This window comes from Artemia franciscana, chromosome 16 (assembly GCF_032884065.1).
Source record: "Artemia franciscana chromosome 16, ASM3288406v1, whole genome shotgun sequence".
Taxonomy (NCBI): Eukaryota; Metazoa; Arthropoda; class Branchiopoda; order Anostraca; family Artemiidae; genus Artemia; species Artemia franciscana.
Genome location: NC_088878.1, coordinates 27,634,327 through 27,656,423, shown reverse-complemented (window position 1 = coordinate 27,656,423; position 22,097 = coordinate 27,634,327). Strand labels below are relative to the sequence as shown.

General features: G+C 32.6%; 1 protein-coding gene across 1 annotated transcript in view; it reads right to left on the bottom strand.

The window, feature by feature from the left end:
• Positions 1 to 4,145: 4,145 nt before the first annotated feature.
• Positions 4,146 to 22,097, bottom strand: part of LOC136037303 (ribosome-recycling factor, mitochondrial-like) — a 29,334-nt gene continuing 11,382 nt past the window's right edge. Inside the window, exons 3-5 of the mRNA XM_065719951.1 lie at positions 18,482 to 18,692; positions 16,300 to 16,456; positions 4,146 to 4,325 (exon numbers count right to left, since the gene is read on the bottom strand). Of these exons, the coding sequence (XP_065576023.1) occupies positions 4,245 to 4,325; positions 16,300 to 16,456; positions 18,482 to 18,692 (449 nt within the window). The 3' untranslated portion in view covers positions 4,146 to 4,244. The remainder of the gene's footprint in view (positions 4,326 to 16,299; positions 16,457 to 18,481; positions 18,693 to 22,097) is intronic.

Below are 22,097 nucleotides of genomic sequence, written 5' to 3'. Positions count from 1 at the left end.
AAAAAAAACATATTTGGATGCTATCAAAACAATATTATATTTATTGCAAAAAAAAGGTCACGACAGGAGAATTAATAATAAAAAATACCAATTAAATGAGCATGTTATCAACATAATTGAATTGGTATTAAATCTAGCCTATAATAATATCACTCAATTTTTGATACGCTTCGTAATTACCTACAGAATCTTCCAAGCGTTAGGTTTGCGCAAAAAAACAAAACATATTTGGATGCTGACAAAATAATGTTATATTTATTGCCAAAAAAGGGTTGCGACAGGAAAATTAATGATGAAAAATACCAAATAAATGAGCATGCTATCAACATAATTGAATTGGTATTAAAATCTAGCCTGTAATAATCACATTTAATATTCGATGCGCTTTGTAATTACCTACTGAATCTCCCAAGCGTTACGTTTGCGCAAAGAAAAACTTATTTGGATGCTGATAAAATAATGTTATATTTATTGCAAAAAAAAGGTTGCGACAGGAAAATTAATAATAAAAATTACCAAGTAAATGAGCATGTTATCAACATAATTGACTTGGTATTAAATTTAGCCTATAATAATCTCACTCAATTTTTGATGCGTTTTGTAATTACCTACTGAATCTTCAAAGCGTTACGTTTGCGTAAGAAAAACCCGTATTTGGATGCTGACAAAACAATGTTATATTTATTGCAAAAAAGGGTCGCGACAGGAAAATTAATAATAAAAAATACCAAGTAAATTATCATGTTATCAACATAATTGAATTGGTATGAAATCTAGCCTATAATAATCTCAGTTAATTTTCGATCCGTAATTACCTACTGAATCTTCCGAGCGTTACGTTTGCACAAAGTTCACTCACACTTGTTTACCCGTTTTAGTCACGCTTCCCATCCCCAAAGATGTTACCTCTTTGATACTTCAATGTATTACATTCACATGTCGATTAAAACATACTTTCATTTATGTATGCATATAATGGTTACGAGTACAAACCTTTTTTTCTAAAATTTCCTATGTTTCTGCAAGAAACAACTCAAAGAGAAACAGAGGGACAACTTGTAAAATATATTCTGAATCGAAAACTTTCAGTTCTTTCTACTGGATAAAAATTGCATAGAGAAGAACCAATTAGGCAAAATTTAACCTTTCGTTCTTTTTACTCGCTTAAAATTTTCCACAATGGGCCAATAAGGTTTCGAAAAGGTGATATTACTTAGCTAATTAAGTAAACACCTGCCTCCTGTAACATAATCGAGATAGGTGGTGTGAGTATTCACAAAAATTTCAGTAGTTTCAATTCCCAAAAATTTCGGGAAGGGGACAAAGTGTATTTCTCTAAATCAAGGTGGGCTAAATTTGTTGTTATTTTCAGTTTCTTCGAGATAAACTTTATAGATAAATAGTTATATCACATAGATAAACTTTATCTACAGATATAGAATTTTCATTAATTGCTTAATAAAAGTTAATATATATTATATATAAAGTAATATAAAATATTCAATATAAATTATACAATATAATAATATATTACATCTTAGATAAACAATAAGTGATATTACTTAAGCAATAATTTGGTCTGATAAAAAATATGTCACAGGACAAAACCAACAAAATTAAACAAACGTTTTACCACGGAACTTCAAGGGTAATACCAGGGAACTTACCTGTAAACCTAACTCTATTTTTCTTTGACGGAAAGTAATCCATTGATATTTGAAATCTACCTGAAAGCTTCTCTTGAAAAAAATATTCGAGTCTCTTTGACCTAACAGGGGGCATAATACCGTTAATTCAATAACGGTAGACTGTCTAAAAAGATTATTTTGTCTTTCTTCAACTTTACGTTGATGTTCCTGTGGCCCTTAGAACCAGTCCATCTCTTGTCTTTGATTATTCTAAATGCCAACTTGGTAATTCCAACAATACTCGAATTCAGTTCAGTCCATCAGTAAAATCAGACTGCTTCTCATGTTGTCTGGAATTTTCTGCCCTTGTCATCTGAAAAGTATTACTCGTTTGGTGCCTCCAGAAACATTGTAAAAAAAATATTGATTTATTCGAGGATTTTTTACCTGTTTAATTTATTATCATTGTTAATGTTTTATTTATTAATCAGTTTTTTAATAATCCCGTGGGGTTTATATCTTTGGGCCTAGTTGGAAATATTTATTTGTATTGTTTATTGCGTATTACACTTCACTCTGATTTTGTATTCGACAAGTAGTCAATGGCTGCGCCATAAAGACTTTCAGGGGGGAGGGTACATGATAATGCATAACTTTGTCGTCAAGTTGTTCAATAAACCTACCTATGTATCTTCATAGGCAGACAGATTACTAATACGTCGAGGGACTAGCCCCCGATTTTTTACGCTAGATTCAAATAATAAAATTGTAATTCACGCGTTGATCCTACTTTGGACTAGTTAGGCCAAGTTAGTCCTAGATAGACCTAGTGTGTGGGTTAAGGTTTTTTTTTAGGTGGATGATTATATATTTTTATTTTCTCTCTTGTGTCGGGTCTCTTAAAGTTGGGAACCCTTACAAATGTTTATTTTATGCGCGTTTCATTTTTGTTTCTCCTCTGTCTTTTTTTCCTGGCCATAGAGCCTTACGGGGGAGACTATGTTGAAGTCTTTGTTGTTATGAATCTATTGATCGAATAAATTGAGTGATTGTTAACGCAAAAAAAAAAGAAAAAAAAACTTGCTGTTCAGATTAATATGCTTTTCTTTAGTATATTAGTTTCCCAACTTAAAGATATAAGCAAGAATTTGAAATTCAACAAAAAACTCTAAGTTGCCTCCTATGAAGTTCCTTCCAGGTCTTTCTTACTGTTTCTGAATATTGCTGATTTTTAAAAGTAGAGGGTTTTCCAATTATGGTGGGTCAGAGAAATGCCCCCATACAGTTCTGACAAATGAGTAATTTGCCTTCGCAATTTTCACAACAAAACTGTCTCTGCTATTAATTGCTACTACGACTTCTCCTAAAAATATACCCCAATACTAACCCACCTGAGTCATCCAGAGCTGCTCACGCTCCTCCTCTACTCCAATCTATTCAAAGCCTCTCATCTTTACCCCCTTCCGTGAAGTTTCAATTGCCTTTAAATACATCCTTATGACATCTTCCCACACCACGAGGACCACCTGCCTTTCATCTGACCCGGGACCAATGGCCGAAACGCTCAATCTTCGGCAATATACTACTACTACTACTAATAAGTCTCTGCAGCACCAAGCCGCCTGAGGCCAATGCAGCTACGCACGTTCCTCCTCCAACCTAATCAATTCAAGGCCCCCCTCTTTACACCTTCTCAGGAAGTTTCCATTTCTTTTTAATATTTATTAATGGCATCCTCCCAGCCCAGACGAGGACGACCTGCTTTCTGTATAAGAGGACAGTTGGCCAAAAAGGACAATCTTTCGCGGTCTGTTATCCTTCATCCGCAGAGCGTGGCCTAGCCATCTCAACCTTTCTTTCTCTTCGGCAGTATGTTATCTTTTATCCACAAAATGTGACCAATCCCTCTCAACATTTCTTTTATTATAGCCCCAGAAAGTCGGATCAAAGCACACTTTCATACCGCTCAGATATACGGTAAGTCAGACGGGTTCCCCAGGCTATCCTTTGACAATTCCTGTGGAGTAAATTGAAAAATATTCTTCAGCCTTCCGAAACGCGTCCATGCTACAAACATCTATATTTTTAATTAAACAAAAAATATCTCGTTTACTGCTCGTAACAATGAGGTTAAAGTCCTTTCCACCAATATACCTATTTTCCTAAAAGCACCCCAAAAATTTTTGAAAGCGCTCCAAACAAAAAAAAAAGAAAATTCCTTGCAGAAAATCCTGAAAAAAAAACAAAATATATTTGAACAAAACAAAAAAAAAACTTCCAAACAAAAAAAAAGAAACTTCCTTGCAGAAAATCCTGAAAAAAAAAAATATATTTGAAAGTATTCCCAAAAGAAAATAAAATTCCCTGCATAAAACCTATGAGAGCTTGCTGTTTCTTGCCAAAAAGAGAAAAGAAATGAAGAAAAAAGATGAAAAGAAAGACAAAACAAGAAAGAAAAAAATAAGATGGCTGGCAATTTTAGAGTCTGAGCATATATATCTAGGTAACAATATCGAGTATATCTATCATCCAGATTCATCTAAATCTACATCTACATAAGAATATCAATTTTATTATTCTTTGCGATCACGTTAAAACACTTTGTACTAATAAATCCTATTTTCCCATAAGTTCTTTCTGCTTCTCTTGCATAAGTGACTCTCCACGCCTAATGTAATCATCAGCAATAGCATGAATCTGAAATAGATAACAACATATTAGATATAAACACAAAAAAGAATTCCTTTTTTTCTACCTGTTGTTTGTCTTTATGATGAAAAAGAAGTTCATCATAACTTCCATGTGAGCTTCACGGCACTACATGAAGCTTCCAAAGTAATTTTCGTAAAAATTGATAAAGGATCTGAGGTGTGTCCATAACTCGAAAAGCTAAAAAGCTTTACATACGAGCCCAATCAAACCAGTGCGTCTTTATGATGAAAAGGGAGTGTGTTCTTCATCGCTGCATTAGATATAAATGCATTTTATCTAATATGGATGAAAATGAGCTTCAATATTTCGAACAAACATTGAACAAAAAAGAAAAGAAAGGCAGTATCATAATATAAAGCAGGTAAGGCCCGAAAGTTAAAGCGTTCAATTTTAGAAAGCAAATCCAGCGGAAGAAAGTGACGCCAGGCTGGATAATGCCATGGATACTTCCCATGGATAAATTCTTGAGACAATTAGCCAGATAAGGGCAACTAAAACAGGAGGCAAATGGATTCACTTGTCCCCGGGTACTGGATCCGTTTGGGTACCGTTTAGACACCACAAACGCCATTTATTTCACAAAACATAGGCCGAACTACTTCGTTAATTCGAGGGAGACAGATATTACCTCTGGGCGCTGAAATACGTACATACGTCTCTAGATACCCCTTATCTTTCTTTCATATTCTTCAACAAAGTAACACATAAAAAGAATGCAAAAATAGAGGACAAATGAATAGAAATATATATATATATATATATATATATATATATATATATATATATATATATATATATATATATATATATATATATATATATATATATATATATATATATATATACATAAATAAAAAAATATAAAAAATTAATATAAAAAACACACAAATAAAAAAAAATAGTAAAATATAAAAACAAAAATAAAAATATTATAAAAAAATAGAAGAAAAAACTTGCTAGTTAGACTTTCCATTCTACTTTATTTTTTGCTAATCCACGATGGCTTTTTTTGTACAGCTTCGATACATTATGATTGACCGACCATTATGGTACATTTGGTTCATTCTTGTTTATTCCTCGAATTGAATATAGAAAGCGAACATGGCCATACACAGATATGCAAGGCCGAATCCAAAATTTTTGTTTTGAGGATGGGGGGGGGGGGGTTATAAGTCAAACCTCAAAAAGGCATTTCCGTTTTTGTAAATATCTTCTTTATCTTCCTCTTTGGTAGAAAAATAATAAATAAGTTTCATCTCCCGATTATTACTGAAAAGCTGACTGGTTTACACAAAAAGATTGCGGGAACAGCGTATTGACGTTTGTCGCCTCATCATGGCTTGATTCGTTTGTTTCATTAATTTTATTTATTTAGTGTTACGGTTGTCTAATTGTTTTTGGTGATTTATTGTTTTTTTTTGCGAAATGTTACTGTTGATTTTCGTTTGTGTTTACTCCACTATTTATATTTATATATAAGTGGATTATAAATAAACATATATAAAAGACATTTTTATATGAAGCTTTGTTGCTTTTTTTACCAGTCATAAATAATTTCAGTGGTGGAGTTCAAACCCAGTAAGCCCCTCCAACCTAGATACGGTCTTGCATTGATACGACGAAAAGAGCCAGAAGATGAAATAAGATAATCAAAGATAAAATGTAATAAGATGGTACAAGTGAATCAGAAGCCTAAAAACAGAAGGTTATTCTGTTTTTACTATATTTTTTTTAAATATCTGCTTCCTGTTCTTCCTTTTTTTTCACTAGGAGAAATTATCCAATTTTTATTACTGACAGAATAATTTCAGATTATTGGTCTACTTGTTGTGTCTTCTGTTGAAGAGACATAATTAAAGATTATATGCAATCAGACGGCACAACAAAATCAAAATTCTAAAAGACTCGAGGTTATTTTACGTCTAACGTAGCTTTTCAATATTAAATTGGAATGACAAAAGGGAAAAATGAACAAAGTAAAATCAAAATGCTGTGAAATCTTCTTATTATTTTGATTTGATTTTTATTTTTTATTTAATTTTATTATTTTTGTTTTGATTTATCTCTATTTTTTGATTTTATTCATTTATTCATTTATTTTAATTCTTTTTTTTTTGTTTTTGTAATTGATACAAGAAAACTTTTGCGAATTTTTGTAATTACATTTTGCCATCCAAAAAAAAGACTATTTCAGGACGTCATCTTCAACTATTTAAACATCGAATTTGAACATGCCGAAACAAAGGGTAAAAAAGGCTTTCATGGCCGCCAGGCAAAAAGTGGGGTAGCAAAGTAGCAATGGTACTTGGCAGTTTTCAAATTTGTTGGCAGATTTTGTCTGAAAATTCCATTTTTACATATAAAACACTTTTCGCTCAAAGCAAAGTTGTCAAAACATAAGTTGTACTGCTAAAGTGTTGGTAGCTTTTGGAATTTTGTCAAATTCTGCTACTGGCAGCTTTGGAACTTTTTCCATAACTGTTTCAGGGGAAACCAATTCCAGTTCTGGATTCTCCTTTCCCTGGCAGAAATTATTAGTTCATTTCTGAAGCTTAATTTTCGTACATCTCTTGTTAACAAGCTGTTTTAATTAGTGAAAGATCTTGCTGACAACTCTGATAAAATAGTTGAACGTAAAACATTAATTCAGACAATGAAACAACCTGAATTGCGTATTTGCGTATGATTAAAGACTTCATATTTTCAGTTACGGTCCTACTAATATCTTTTAGGGCCTGCCATTACGTCTATTTACCTTAGGCAATCAATAGTTGCGACGATATTTAAAAGCTATTGCATTTTAATTATAAAATATAACAGATTATTATTCATAAAATTTTTAGATAAGTAGAAATCGACCCAAAGTCTTGGAAAATCGCAAATTTTGACCGTGTCCGTATGTACAAATATCTATATTTTTTTTACATGATATCTAAGGCAGTAAAAAATCTATACAAAAATATCCATATTTTTGGAACCTGATATCAAGGCTATAAAAACATCTATAAAAAAATATCTATATTCTTGCGACCTGATATCTAGGCTATAAAAAAAAACTATAAAAAAAATATCTATATTTTTGGGACCTGATATCTAGGCTATAAAAAAAACTGATACCTAGGCTAGGCTATAAAAAAAACAAATTTTGAAGTGAGTAGTCTTTGGTAACCAATAATTACAGTGACACTTGCAAAATTTTCGAATTTTAACTATGAGTAGAAACAATTTTTTTTAATTATTTTTTTTTTAATGAATGCAGGGTAAACTTTTATGATTTTCTCTAAATTCCGAAAACTGATATAAAGGCTCTGTTAAAAATTAAAAACTTTTTTTTACGAGCTGACAAAAATGTCTGACTTTTTTCGAAAAAATTTTCGACAAAAAAATTTCGACAAAAATTTTTAAATTTGGCAAATGGAGTGTGTTGTGCTTTAGTTTTTTCCATTAATAAACACAACCAGCAAAAAAAACATTTTTTTTAGTATAGCACCAACAGGGCTACTTGACTGGGATATACAGCAGGGGGGAGAAGAAGATACCTATAATTGCAAGGAGAAATGCATCAGTCAAAGGTACTAAATGAGTCAAATCTTGGACCTGACGAGGGAGAAAATACCTTATAATCGTAAGGAGAAACGCATCAGTCAAAGGTACTAAATGAGTCAAATTTTGACCTGACTAATTTCAGATGATTCCTTTATTCTTTTACGATTTTTGAACAAATTTATTAAAGAAAATTATTTTACTAATTCGTATTTACTAAATCTTAGCTAATTTTATCAAATTTTTTATTTTTCGAGATCCCTTTATTCGTATCCTCTGCCTTATGGATAAGGATAAATTTGGGTTTTTAGGATTTGTAAATAAGTGGACAATACATTACTGGCCTTATGGTTAGTGTTCGTGTTCGTATACTACTGCTACTACCACTACTACTGCATCTCATCGTAGCACCAAGCAACCAGAGACCAACATAGCTAAGCAGTCTCCCCTTTCAGTGTACTCAAAGCTTCACTCTTCACTTCCTCCCTTGAAACTCCCCTTCCCTTTAAATCTATTTTGTTTGAACATACTGCTTTTTATTTGGCTCCACATGGATGGCCAGAAAGCACAATTTTTGCAAACTATCATCTTCAATCATAAAACTTGACTAAACTACCTTAGTCGTTCCTGCTCTACAGTTGTGGAGAGTGAGATAAAACCATATTTTTAGAACAGCTTATTATTAGATATATGGTCAATTAAACAAGCGCCTAAAACGATCGTGAGACAGCATCTCTAGAAAACGTCCAGCATCTCTTCCTCAACCTTTCTAAGCACCGACACTTCAGAGCCACACTTTGACTTCAGAGTTTCTGAACTGTACCTGACTTTCAGCTTCTTGGCTATTAGCATCTTAATCTCAGGTGGAAGACTGACCTTCTCATTCTTTCAAAATTTTCGGACTTGTTTCAATTACTTTTTGGTGAACTGCAAGTACTGCATGCACAGAACTAGGATTTAGTTGTGATAACCTTCTCGTTGTGGTCTTGAGAGCAGTAAACACAAATAGGGGCCTGTTACAATTTTTTTCTATCACCATCCAGCCACTAGATTCCCTGGTCAGTGTCTGGACGTGGTAAAGATATAGATCCTCCATAGCCATTGCTGGGGCATAGACCGTAGAATTGACATTTCTGTTGCCGGATCTCTTACACAAGGACAAGTAGCAAGCCTGTCACCCAACTCTCCTCCTCGGGAATCGATCCTTGGACCCCATTTTGACGTGCAGGGCAGCAATCTACTGTGCCACAACAGGGTATCTGGACACGAGGCAGAGTATTTTATCGGATACGCTGCCAAGATTGACTGAATTGAAGTAATAACTTCGAAAGTCCAAACCAGGGGTGGAGGACAATCCTCCTAGATATATAAAGCACCAACCATTGCTAAAGAAAAAATCCATTAAGCAACAATCCGAGATGGAGTAACCAAGTTCTCTTGTTAGTACCAGTTTTAGGGATCGAGGAGTAGCAATTACTAATGAAGTTCAGCGACTCTTCCCTCTTTTTGATGAGACCAGTATCGTGTGCCCAAGCCAGTATGAAGCTGGCAGATGAGGTTCTCAGGCTGGGGTAAAACAACTTTGAACACATTGACATTACCAAAAAGATACTCTTGCACAGAGGGGGAGTACCAATAGCCTAGCGATACATAGGATATGAGTCAATTACAGCCTGAGCCCTGACTCCTTGTATTTCCACTCATAACACTAACAATAATTTTAATGACAATCTAGGGAACGCGCTAGCTAAATATTCTACAAATGGCGTTTGATTTCACCAAAAATGGACTATAAGAATATATCGACCTTGTTGATTACGAATTTGTGGCTAATACTGAAATGTACACATACAAAATCTAAATGCATCAAGTACATAATCAACAAATGCTGGTCAGATTACACCTTGCTGAAATCTGGGTCTCGCAATGTGCACTATTAGTGGGTAAAAAGTTACCAAGAACATCGAAAACAAGAGGTTTTTTTCTCCCTGGACCGAACTTTGGTCTATTTATCCCTGAAAACAGGAGCGTGCTTTGCTATGGAGCAGGGGAGCAACTACCTCCTCTAGATGCAAGTTTGCCCACCCAGACCTCAGTTTGCCCCCCCCCCCTCCAGCTGAAATTTAGTTTCTACAGAAAATTTTTTCAAAATTATGATAAGCCCGCACAATTCAAGCATCCAGAGAGACAGGTCAGTTTTCTTTGGTATATCTTTGCCTTTATGGTAATACATGACTCATTTTTCAGTTTACACTGTCGTTTTCACCTGATTTAGAAAAATTGGCTCCAACTCCCCCCCCCCCGAGATTTTGACGAAATTACTCCATCGCCTGTAAACCCCAATTCTGAGTTTTTTTTTATAAATTGTAAAGTTTTTAAAGCAGTACCATATTTTTGTCAGTGTTCCCGCGTTGAGCCACAAAAACAAATAACCAGAATAAATTAGTCGAATCGAAAAACACTTTTTGTCCCTAAAAATCTTTCTGATTCCCCATACTACTTTAGTACACACATGGTTGTGTGATTTTTCACTTAACTATTCAAATAAGCAGAATTCATTCCCGATGTCCTTGATACTTTAAATATATATCTTATAAATCTGTATGATATTATTACTTGAATTTTATTGTTTCAGTTGAATATTTCATTAGATTTGAAGTGTTTTGCTTGTAATTTTACGATGGCTTACATTTACTAATGACTGCGCTGAATTTCTATGCACCCTTCTTTCTGGTTGACTGTTTGTCCTAGTAAGGCCGTATCCAAAGGGAGGGGGTTTAGGGGTTTGAACCCCTCCCTCTTAAATGATGATAGTCCAACTCATAAAAACGTAACAAAATGAATATAAACCAATGGTTGATGCGCTTTTTAAAGTTTTTTTTACCCCCTCCCCCAAAAAAATATCCTTTCGTCCCCTTTCCCCAAAAAAGGAACCTGTATACGGCCCCGGTCCTAGGTGATTGGATAGGTGAGTAGGATTGGATTGCTACAGTAAAGAAACCCTTTTTTGTAGTAAAGAATTATCTTTAGTACAAAATGTTTGGAGATTAGCATATTTCTTCTTTCTTTTTGCTTGTATATATATATATATATATATATATATATATATATATATATATATATATATATATATATATATATATATATATATATATATATATATATATATATATATATACAAGCAAAAAGAAAGAAAAAATATGCTAATCTCCAAACATTTTGTACTAAAGATAATTCTTTACTAAAATATATGTATATATATATATATATATATATATATATATATATATGTATATATATTATATATATATATATATTATATATATATATATATATATATATATATATATATATATATATATATAAATATATATATATATATATATATCATGAAAAGAGAAATCACCAATGCTACAGCACAAACACAAAAAAAAAAAAAAAAAAAAAAAAAAAAAAAAAAAAAAAGGAGACAGAAGGAGAAAAGGAAGACTGTTTTCCTAAATTAGTGATTAATATAGACCAGCACTTGAATGAGGCCTTAACCCTACTCATCCATACAATCACATAGGTCAAACAGCATAGCCACACACAATCAACCATAAAGAATAATCCATGGACAGGCAGTCATGTCGTCAATAAGTATAAGTCGTCATTTACCAAACCATAGAAAAAATAATATAGACAAATAATTCAGAGGCAACACCCAACATAAGGGCTCATCAGGAGAATACACTGGCCTATATAGGGTTTCGCCACTCTAAATTCTCTACCCAGCACAGTGTTGTGGCTACCACAGAATATCCATGGCATCCCCGCGTCAGGTATCACCCCCAAAATACATGTCTATGAGAAAAACAGCAGATGTAAAACAACCAAGTAAAACCAAAACAAGCTTATCCTGTTAATATATCCCTCCCTTTAGCAACAATAGGTAAACTAAATATTATAAATTTTACCAAATCACAAATATTAACACATTGCAAAAAACCTGAATGAACTAAACAATTATATAATTCATCTTTACCATGTGGCTAATTTTTTAAAAATTCCGCTCAAATAGAAACACAATTCAAAATAAATGGCGCTGTGACAACATTTCTCGAACCTCCGAAATTAGTCAAAAATTTCTTTAAGTATTTCTAGATAATTCTTTTGATATTTATTTAAAAGTTCGTTATAATGAAAACTAAATTTTTTAAATTGCCAAGTTAATTTATTTGCAGAAAAACCTCTTGATATCAATTTTTGGCTTAAGATTTTACATCTATTTTTAAAATCAATATAATTACTACAAATCCTTGCATAACGAAGTAACTGTGAGAAAAACGCTGAATATGTGATATTTGAGTGTATATTACTTTCAGGGAATGGGAAACTAATCACTTCAAAATCAAAATCATCCGTTTTATTATACATTTTAAAACTTAATTTATTATTATCACAAATATTAATATTTAAATCTAAGAAATGATCTTCATGACCAGCGCCATGACTAGGCTCAAGAATAAGCTCTGATGGATATATATTTTTAGAAATATCAATGAAATCCTTACAATTTAAGACCAAAATATCATCTAAATATCTTTTATTATTTGACAAAGCATGTTTTAAATTAATTGGATTATTCTTATCCATCATATATTTATATTCTAGTTGACTTAAAAACAAGTCAGCTATAAATGGGCTGGCATTCCCCCCCATGGGAATTCCCATAATTTGCTTGTACAAATCACCCCCAAATCTTATATAAGTATTGTATAAAACAAATTCCAATAACTCAAAAATCATATCCAAGCTGTAACATCTCAAGTTAACTGTAGTATTAAAGCAGTTTGTCCATATGGCTTTTTTATTATAACTGTCTATTTTTAAGAACCTTTTACTAGATAAGAGGAAAGATTTCTTTATAACAGTTTTTAAATTATCTAACACTAAATTGAGTGATAAATTAGTATACATTGTCGCAAAATCGAAAGACTCAATTCTTTTAGCTGAAACCATTGTTAAAGAATCTATCACCTGCAGTGAATTATTAACACTCCAATATGGATTAAAATTCGAAAATTTTTTAATACCAGAACAATAGGTTTTAAGTTTATTTACAATTTCCTTTAAAATTAAAGAGAGGTCAGTAGCAGCAATGCGGGTTGGACATTTAGCTGCTCCAGCAATAAACCGTGGTTTAGGGGGATTCTTATGAAATTTTACAGTCCAATATAGGAAAGGGAACTTTTTATCATTGTCATTTATTTTAATATTAAAATTTTTAAATAGTATTTCTTCAGTCTTTTCAATTAAATTCTCATCCTCTATATTTACCTTTTCATAAACATTAGTTGTGCCTAACTCCCTTTTTAAGATATCACAATACAGCTTCTGACAAATTATGGCAAAATTATTATTAGCTTTATCCACTGGCACAATTACAAATTCATTCTTTAGATTAGCAATTGCTTGTTTAATCTTCGCATTATAAAATAATGATTTAGTGTTACTATTTTTTAAGTTAGAATATATTTTATTTCTTACTCTACTAATAATTAAATTCTTCCAACTTTGAAAACTCTCTTTATTTTTATTCTCTTTCTTACACCACTTATCAATAAATAAATCAAAATCATTTTCCAAGCCATCAAGAACACTCGATGGTTTCAGATGATGAGAAAGACGGAAATTTGCCCCTTTATTCATTATAATTTGAAGATCATCTTGCTTTATTATTGACAAGTCCCCTGTTATAACATGTTTGTAAGTAGGATTTACAAATGGGCCAAGTTGCTTACAATTACAAACCGGTTTCCAATTTATATCGCTATCTAGTTTTTTTAGTATTAAATTATAATTAAAAATAATTTGCCCAATAGTTTTTGAAAATTTATAAGTTAAAACTGGACTATCATTATAATTTAAATTACTAGGAAGGGCCTGTTTCACATGCCGCTGATTTAAAATTTCTGGTAAATTAATATCTTCAATCTGCTTACAAGTAAAATTAATAGGTAAATATAATCTGTTATCCTTATTACTAATCTTATCGAACTTTTTCTTTTTTGAAATAAATTTCGTTTTAGATAGAATGCAAATTGTATCGCATATTACTTTAAAATTATAATCAACAGCTGTATTATTCTTCACAATCCAGAAAAGTTTGATTAAATTCCTCTTGGATAAATTATTTAGACACTTTATTACAGAAATCATACCCCTAGATTCAAGTAGCTGGCATAGATCTATAGAAAGCATATGTACATCTAATTCATTTTTTCTATTATTTTTCCTATGTCCTCTCGATCGTTTTTTACGTTTGGTAGGACAAGTAAAAGAAGGATGGTCCATAAAACCATCAATACATTTAACAACAACATGAGACATGTCACCATATTTTGCTACACGATCATTTAACCCAAAAGGATAAGCTGTACCAAGAGTATGGATCCAGAAATCCTCCTGTTTACGTAGTCTATTATTCTTCTCTTCTTTATTTAAATTTTCTAATTCTAAATTTTCTAAAATTGTGACAGTTATATCTGATATGGAACATTTACCATTACTACAATGTTGAACTAGATAGTTATTAGTTTTTTCATTATTAACTGTTGTCTTGTGTCCAGAAAATCTTTTATATATATTATTAGTTGTTTCCCCCACATATTGTAGGCAGCATTTATTACATTCTAATAGGTAAATTACATTGGTTGTTCTACAATTAACATTACCACGTAACTTGCATGCAAAATTTTTATTATACAATGTACTTTTAACAGAAGTCCGTGGGACAAAATGATCTTGGCAAAGAAAACAACGACTCTTACACTTACTAACTTTCAAAAAATCGTTCCGAGTTCCGAGGCTAATATTTGTGTTTTGTTGCATAAAAAGTTATTGAAAATAAATCCAAAACAAACCAACATCCAAATCAAAATCCAACAATCAAAGTCCAGAAAACATGCCAAGGTCAATAGGTCAATAGGTCAATAAATACATAAGCAAAAAGATGAAAGAACATGAAATTTGCATAAGTGCCATCTCACCAATAATTAACAATATCAGGTTAAAAACCTGGACCAGGGTAAAGGTCTGTCGGGGAGAAAACTAAAAAAATTTTCTCCACCAGCACTGGATCCAACCTGGAATAATATCATGAAAAGAGAAATCACCAATGCTACAGCACAAACACAAAAAAAAAAAAAAAAAAAAAAAAAAAAAAAAAAAAAAAGGAGACAGAAGGAGAAAAGGAAGACTGTTTTCCTAAATTAGTGATTAATATAGACCAGCACTTGAATGAGGCCTTAACCCTACTCATCCATACAATCACATAGGTCAAACAGCATAGCCACACACAATCAACCATAAAGAATAATCCATGGACAGGCAGTCATGTCGTCAATAAGTATAAGTCGTCATTTACCAAACCATAGAAAAAATAATATAGACAAATAATTCAGAGGCAACACCCAACATAAGGGCTCATCAGGAGAATACACTGGCCTATATAGGGTTTCGCCACTCTAAATTCTCTACCCAGCACAGTGTTGTGGCTACCACAGAATATCCATGGCATCCCCGCGTCAGGTATCACCCCCAAAATACATGTCTATGAGAAAAACAGCAGATGTAAAACAACCAAGTAAAACCAAAACAAGCTTATCCTGTTAATATATCCCTCCCTTTAGCAACAATAGGTAAACTAAATATTATAAATTTTACCAAATCACAAATATTAACACATTGCAAAAAACCTGAATGAACTAAACAATTATATAATTCATCTTTACCATGTGGCTAATTTTTTAAAAATTCCGCTCAAATAGAAACACAATTCAAAATAAATGGCGCTGTGACAACATTTCTCGAACCTCCGAAATTAGTCAAAAATTTCTTTAAGTATTTCTAGATAATTCTTTTGATATTTATTTAAAAGTTCGTTATAATGAAAACTAAATTTTTTAAATTGCCAAGTTAATTTATTTGCAGAAAAACCTCTTGATATCAATTTTTGGCTTAAGATTTTACATCTATTTTTAAAATCAATATAATTACTACAAATCCTTGCATAACGAAGTAACTGTGAGAAAAACGCTGAATATGTGATATTTGAGTGTATATTACTTTCAGGGAATGGGAAACTAATCACTTCAAAATCAAAATCATCCGTTTTATTATACATTTTAAAACTTAATTTATTATTATCACAAATATTAATATTTAAATCTAAGAAATGATCTTCATGACCAGCGCCATGACTAGGCTCAAGAATAAGCTCTGATGGATATATATTTTTAGAAATATCAATGAAATCCTTACAATTTAAGACCAAAATATCATCTAATCAAAGTTCATTCTCAATGTCCTTAGTACTTTAAGTCTTTGGGTCCGTGACCACCCTCCTTCACTTTATGTACTGCTTAGCAGTTACCTTTTGTTGAACAGAAAATGCTGTGTCGGCTGGTTTCTCTGTTTTTTTCCGAGCATCTCTTATATACTTATTTTGAACATCTTGAAGGGCAGCTTTTGTTTTGTTAAATAGGACTTTGGCCTGTTTTGCCAAATTCTCACGATGTTCCGTAGTGATTCTAAAAAGAAAAGAAACCTAAAGCAATCTAGAATCTAACATACAACTGTTTGAAAACAAAATAATACATTTTGACTAATCTAATGCAATCACTGGAATATTTCGACAATATATAAAACAGCGACCTAGAGGGTCTTAGTTTTTATGATCGGTAAGTCTCTGTAACTCTAGAAAAACTCCGTTTGTTTGTATATATTAACATGAAAAAGGTGCAAAGCCAAATAAAAAGCCCGGCTAGCTCGGATTGTGGAGCACCATACTTCCAATATCGGGGTTGTGGGTAGGCTTTTAAATTTTAAAGAGAGGATAGGCGTTTTTACTGTCGTCAAAAACAACAAATTGAAAATATTTTCCTTTGTGGCAAAAGTTGAATATGTGAAGAGAAACTGATATTAGACTATCTTACCCGGGTAGACAGATAACGCATTTGCTTAAAAGGGAGGGGGAATGATTTTTTCGCAGTAATTTTAATAAGTATGCCCTCCACCTTGGACATAGAATTGGAACTTTCAGTGAAAGTATAGTTGGGGAGAAGGGATAAGACAACTTTAATTTTTTGCTGAGGAAGGAGGGGGGAATAACGATACATAACAGTTCTCTCCTCCAACGCGCTTTGCTAGTATAATAGTATAAAAAAAGTATAAATAATTATATATATATATATATATATATATATATATATATATATATATATATATCTATATATATAAAAATAAGTTGTCTGTGTGTGTGTGTGTCGAGTGACGTCATGTTTGTGTGTCAACTGACGTCATGTTTGTCGACTGACGTCATTATAAGGATTGAGCTGTATGCGTCATGAAGTTGTTTGTCGACTGACGTCATGTTTGTCAACTGATGAAATTACATACCGGGGCACAAATGACGACCGGGACACAGGGAATATAAATGACGACCGGGAACCTCAAAGAGAAATTATAGACTGGGACACCCGGACACAAATCACGACCGGGACACAGGGAATATAAATGACGACCGGGACATAGGGACATAACTACAACGGGGACGCCGGGGGCACACGCGGGATATATAAATGACGACCGGGACACAGGGATTGTTCGAATAGAAATTACAGACCGGGACACAAATGACGACCGGGACACCGGGACACAGGGAATATAAATGACGACCGGGACACCGGGACACAGGGAATATAAATGACGACCGGGACACTCAAAGAGAAATTACAAACTGGGATACCGGGACACAAATGACGACTGGGACACAGGGAATATAAATGATGACCGGGACACAGGGACACATCATTAGAATAATGAGGTATAGATCTGAATACGGATTGTTTTTCCCATGGATAATTATATGTTGCATGTTCAAGAGGCAGTAAACCTGACAATCTATTTATATGCACAGACAATGGGACAGCGAAGAATGTTGTATATTCGCATGTTTTACGTAGTTAAAAACACATATATATATATATCTATCTCTATTCGCAGGTGGGACACAGGGACACAACTACAATGGCACGTAACTAATATGGCGTGTAACGACTTACGCGCGCGGGGGGAGGCTTGGGGGGCGCGAAGCGCCCCACCAACTAGGTGTTGGGGTGGCACGAAGCGCCACCCCAACATCTAATATATATATATATATATATATATATATATATATATATATATTGCAGTAATTACATTATATTATAGCATTATAACACAATAGTTACATATATTATGAAAATGAATATAATATTCTATAAAACATATAAAAATATAACAGTATAATAAAAAAAACGCCGCATTTACTACGAATCAAACGAGGAATTAACTCAGTCAAGACTAACAGAATCGTAAGCAAACCTCTTTCATCTTATCCAGGTTAATTCACGAGCTTTAGCCACGTATCTACATCAGGCCACACAGACAATATTTTTAGGGGGGGGGGAATAATGAAAATACTAATTTTATTTAATAATTCAAATAAGAAGTGGCTAGAAAATCGGTTTTTAACCAAAACAAAGGCAAAAACAGTCAATATAAAAGAAAATTACTTTGGTAAAGGAATGTATAAGGTTGTTCCTTCTTGTTGTGGGTTCATTCCCAGACCCGATGCTTGAAGTGCTTTAAGTGCGCTCGGTATTGCAGTTGGGAAATCACTGAAGTTCAATACAATTGCTTGTCCACCTTTTCGACCCACCTGAGCCACCTCATTCAGCATCACCTTCTCACCTTCCACATCAATATGTAAAGACTCGAAAGCACCTATAAAAAATTAAATTTACTATTTAATCTGCAATCCCAGTTCTTAAAAAAACTAAATACCAGACTTCTGTGTAGAATATGAATAAAATATGGATATGAAAGTGTGGAGCGGGGGTTAAGCCCTTGAGTCCATTCGTTCTGTACAAGCTTGGGGTCAGACACGATCATGCATGCTGGTGTTGATGATAATCAATAATCATTAAAGACTGGATTCGGAATGGACTCAGACATTACAAGGACTATACATGTATAAAATATGAGACGAGTCTAAAAAACAAGAACTGAAACAATATAAAAAAAAAACACATGAAAAATAAAAATTGAACCACGTAGACATGCTTAAATCACACAGTCAAGTGAAGAGTCGACTATATTTTCGGAATGCTTGTAAAATATGTACGGAAGGTGGTTCATTTTTGAAGAAATAAAAAACAAAAAATATCTATTGCAAATATATTGGTTAGGAGTCCAAAGAAACAGAAGAAGAAGAAATTTGCAGAAGTGGAAGAATCTAGTAGCCTATGCTCTAAAAATTGCATGTACAAAATTGTGCATACTGATATAATGGAGACAATCGAAGCCTTACCCCACTTCTACTTACCCTATATCCGACTAAGTATATCTCTAATGGAATCCCAACAAATCCCTTCCCTATCAAACAAATCCTTTCTCCCCTTTCATATAATTTCTGTATCCCCTATCATGTCCATTCCCTAGCACAGATAGATAGATAGATAGATAGATTTATTCACGCGAAAACCCTTTTGGGCCATGGTGACATACACAAAACAAGCGAAAAAATACAGCAACAAAACATATACTGGAAAGACACTAAAACTAATTATTTAAGAAAATTATCACGATACCTCATACCTACCCGGACGAACTTTCCAATATTATTTATACTTAAGTAACACCTACTTCTCAAAATTTCCAAAATCTAATCTCCTAATCCCTCTCATATATATCCCTTAAATCCCAAATCATATATTTCCCTACCACACAACTTCCTACCACAAGATTCCACGTTATATAACTTACAATTTTTCAGCACATCAAAGTAATCAATTAGCCTCGTCTATTTGTGACATCCATATCTTGGGGGAGGGGGGATGGTAGATGTATGTTTCAGATTGTTTGGGGTCACAAACACAGGAATAAGGAACTTCAGTCCATCCATGATTTTTCAAATATTACACCGGAGAGGTCTTGCCCCTCTGTATTCAAGTACTCATGCTTCCTCATAAACAAACTAAAAAATTCAAAAATTCAAACAAATTCAAAAAATGATTTGCCTTTGAAATAAAAGGTAAAAAAAAAACATATATCCGAGGAAATATGCAGGGGCAGGCATACACAAATAAAATTTTAGTAGCCTATATGCTTTTCATCCCCTGTGTATTTCCTGTGATATTCCCCTTTTTTAACTTCCGAGTTTCTTGCACTTTTTTCATGCTTGTTCCGTATCCAAGATACATTTTTGACTGAATATCTGCACGTATCAATTCTGATTTTACTGAATCTAACTCAACCATGAGTTGAAGGTTAGAAAAAATCCCAGCGCCATAGTAGTGCTGGCTCTAGCGACGGGGTTATGCACTATTCCAGGCAAACTTCTTCAAATAAAACGATTTAACGTTTCATTTAACGATTGAACGTTGCGTACGCCTAACATCCAGATAGTATACTTTTTAATTTTTCAGTGAAGAATAAAATTTAATTCCTCTTATTCCCCCACTGTTGGCCGGAATAAATTTAAACTGCTAAAAAAAAACTATTGGAAATATAGCGACGACAAATTTAAATGTTATACATTCTAAAATACGTAACAATTCGCACGTAATAAACTATATATATATATATATAATAAAGTGCCGAAACCCTATAGGCAAGTGTATTCTCCTGATGAGCCCTTGTGTTAGGTTGTAGCCTCTGAATTATTTGTCTTTATTGTTTTTATTGTTTGGTAAATGACGACTTATACTTATTGACGACATGACTGCCTGTCCACGGATTATTCTTTATGGTTGATTGTGTATGGCTATGCTGTTTGATCTATGTGATTGTATGGATGAGTAGGGTTAATTCCTCATTCAAGTGCTGGTCTATATTAATCACTAATTTAGGAAAACAGTCTTCCTTTTCTCCTTCTGTCTCCTTTTTTTTTTTTTTAATGTGTTTGTGCTGTTGCAAGGGTGATTTCTCTTTTCGTTTTATATATATATATATATATATATATATATATATATATATATATATATATATATATATATATATATATACATATTTACGTATAAAATATTGTTCATCCATAATTATAGGTGATAAAATGAATATCATGTAATTTTGACGAAAATCAAAATTGTAGGGCGTAGAATAACTCGTATATTTTTATATGGTGGTATCAACAAAAGCAGTGTGTAACGTTTCTTACCATTGTTTATTATTTTAAAACATGTGAAACATGCATCAAGATTGGTCATAAAAATGAACATCGTTAGTCTTAAAATAAATTCTTCTTGTCTTTCTTGCTTGAATGAATATGGGGACACTATCACAAAATCCCATCACCGAAATCAATTTCCGCGTTGTAAGATATTCAAAAAAGGGGACTTACAGCTTTCTGTCTATCTTATTAAGCTAGCAATATATATATATATATATATATAAATTGTTAACAATTCAGGTCTAGTGAGCAAATATGGCTAAAATACTCAACAAATTCCTCCATACAACAACCAAGACTCAAAAACTACCAAAAAAAAGTTGGCATGAACAAACACACACAGGATTATAAAATTATAGTTTTCCAGCTAACGTCTTGAATAATATTGATGAATAATAATACCAAAGGCAAACCTATTAGAAAAACAGATTCAAACATTATTATTCAAAATTAGATGCATAAACTCAACAGTACTAATTCAACCTAGTTTATTTGAAGAATTAAGTTTTTAATAGTTAATGTTAATATGATATTAACAATAATATCATACTTAAGATGTATAATAATCTTGTATTTAATTGTATATTTTAATAATACTTTATAATATAATAATATTTGAACAATAATATTTTATTTAAACAATAAAAATAATTATTTGCACAAATTTAATCCATTCACATATTGCGCCAGCTAAAGTGCTATCATTTTGTTTGCCAAAATCCGTAATCCAATTGCGCAAAATTCATATTGTAAATCCGTAAACTTCAAAATCTGCATTACAAAAAGTCTGTATTTAAGTTGAAATGGTTTGCTTTTTGTGTGGTATACTTTGCTGTTCACAGTAGCGACTACTGAAAAATCAAAGAATAATTTTCAAGCACTTTCTATAGTTTTCTACGTACGTCCAAACTTGCTAATCAGCAATACAGTTGCTTAGATTAGTCTGGTGAATATGGTTG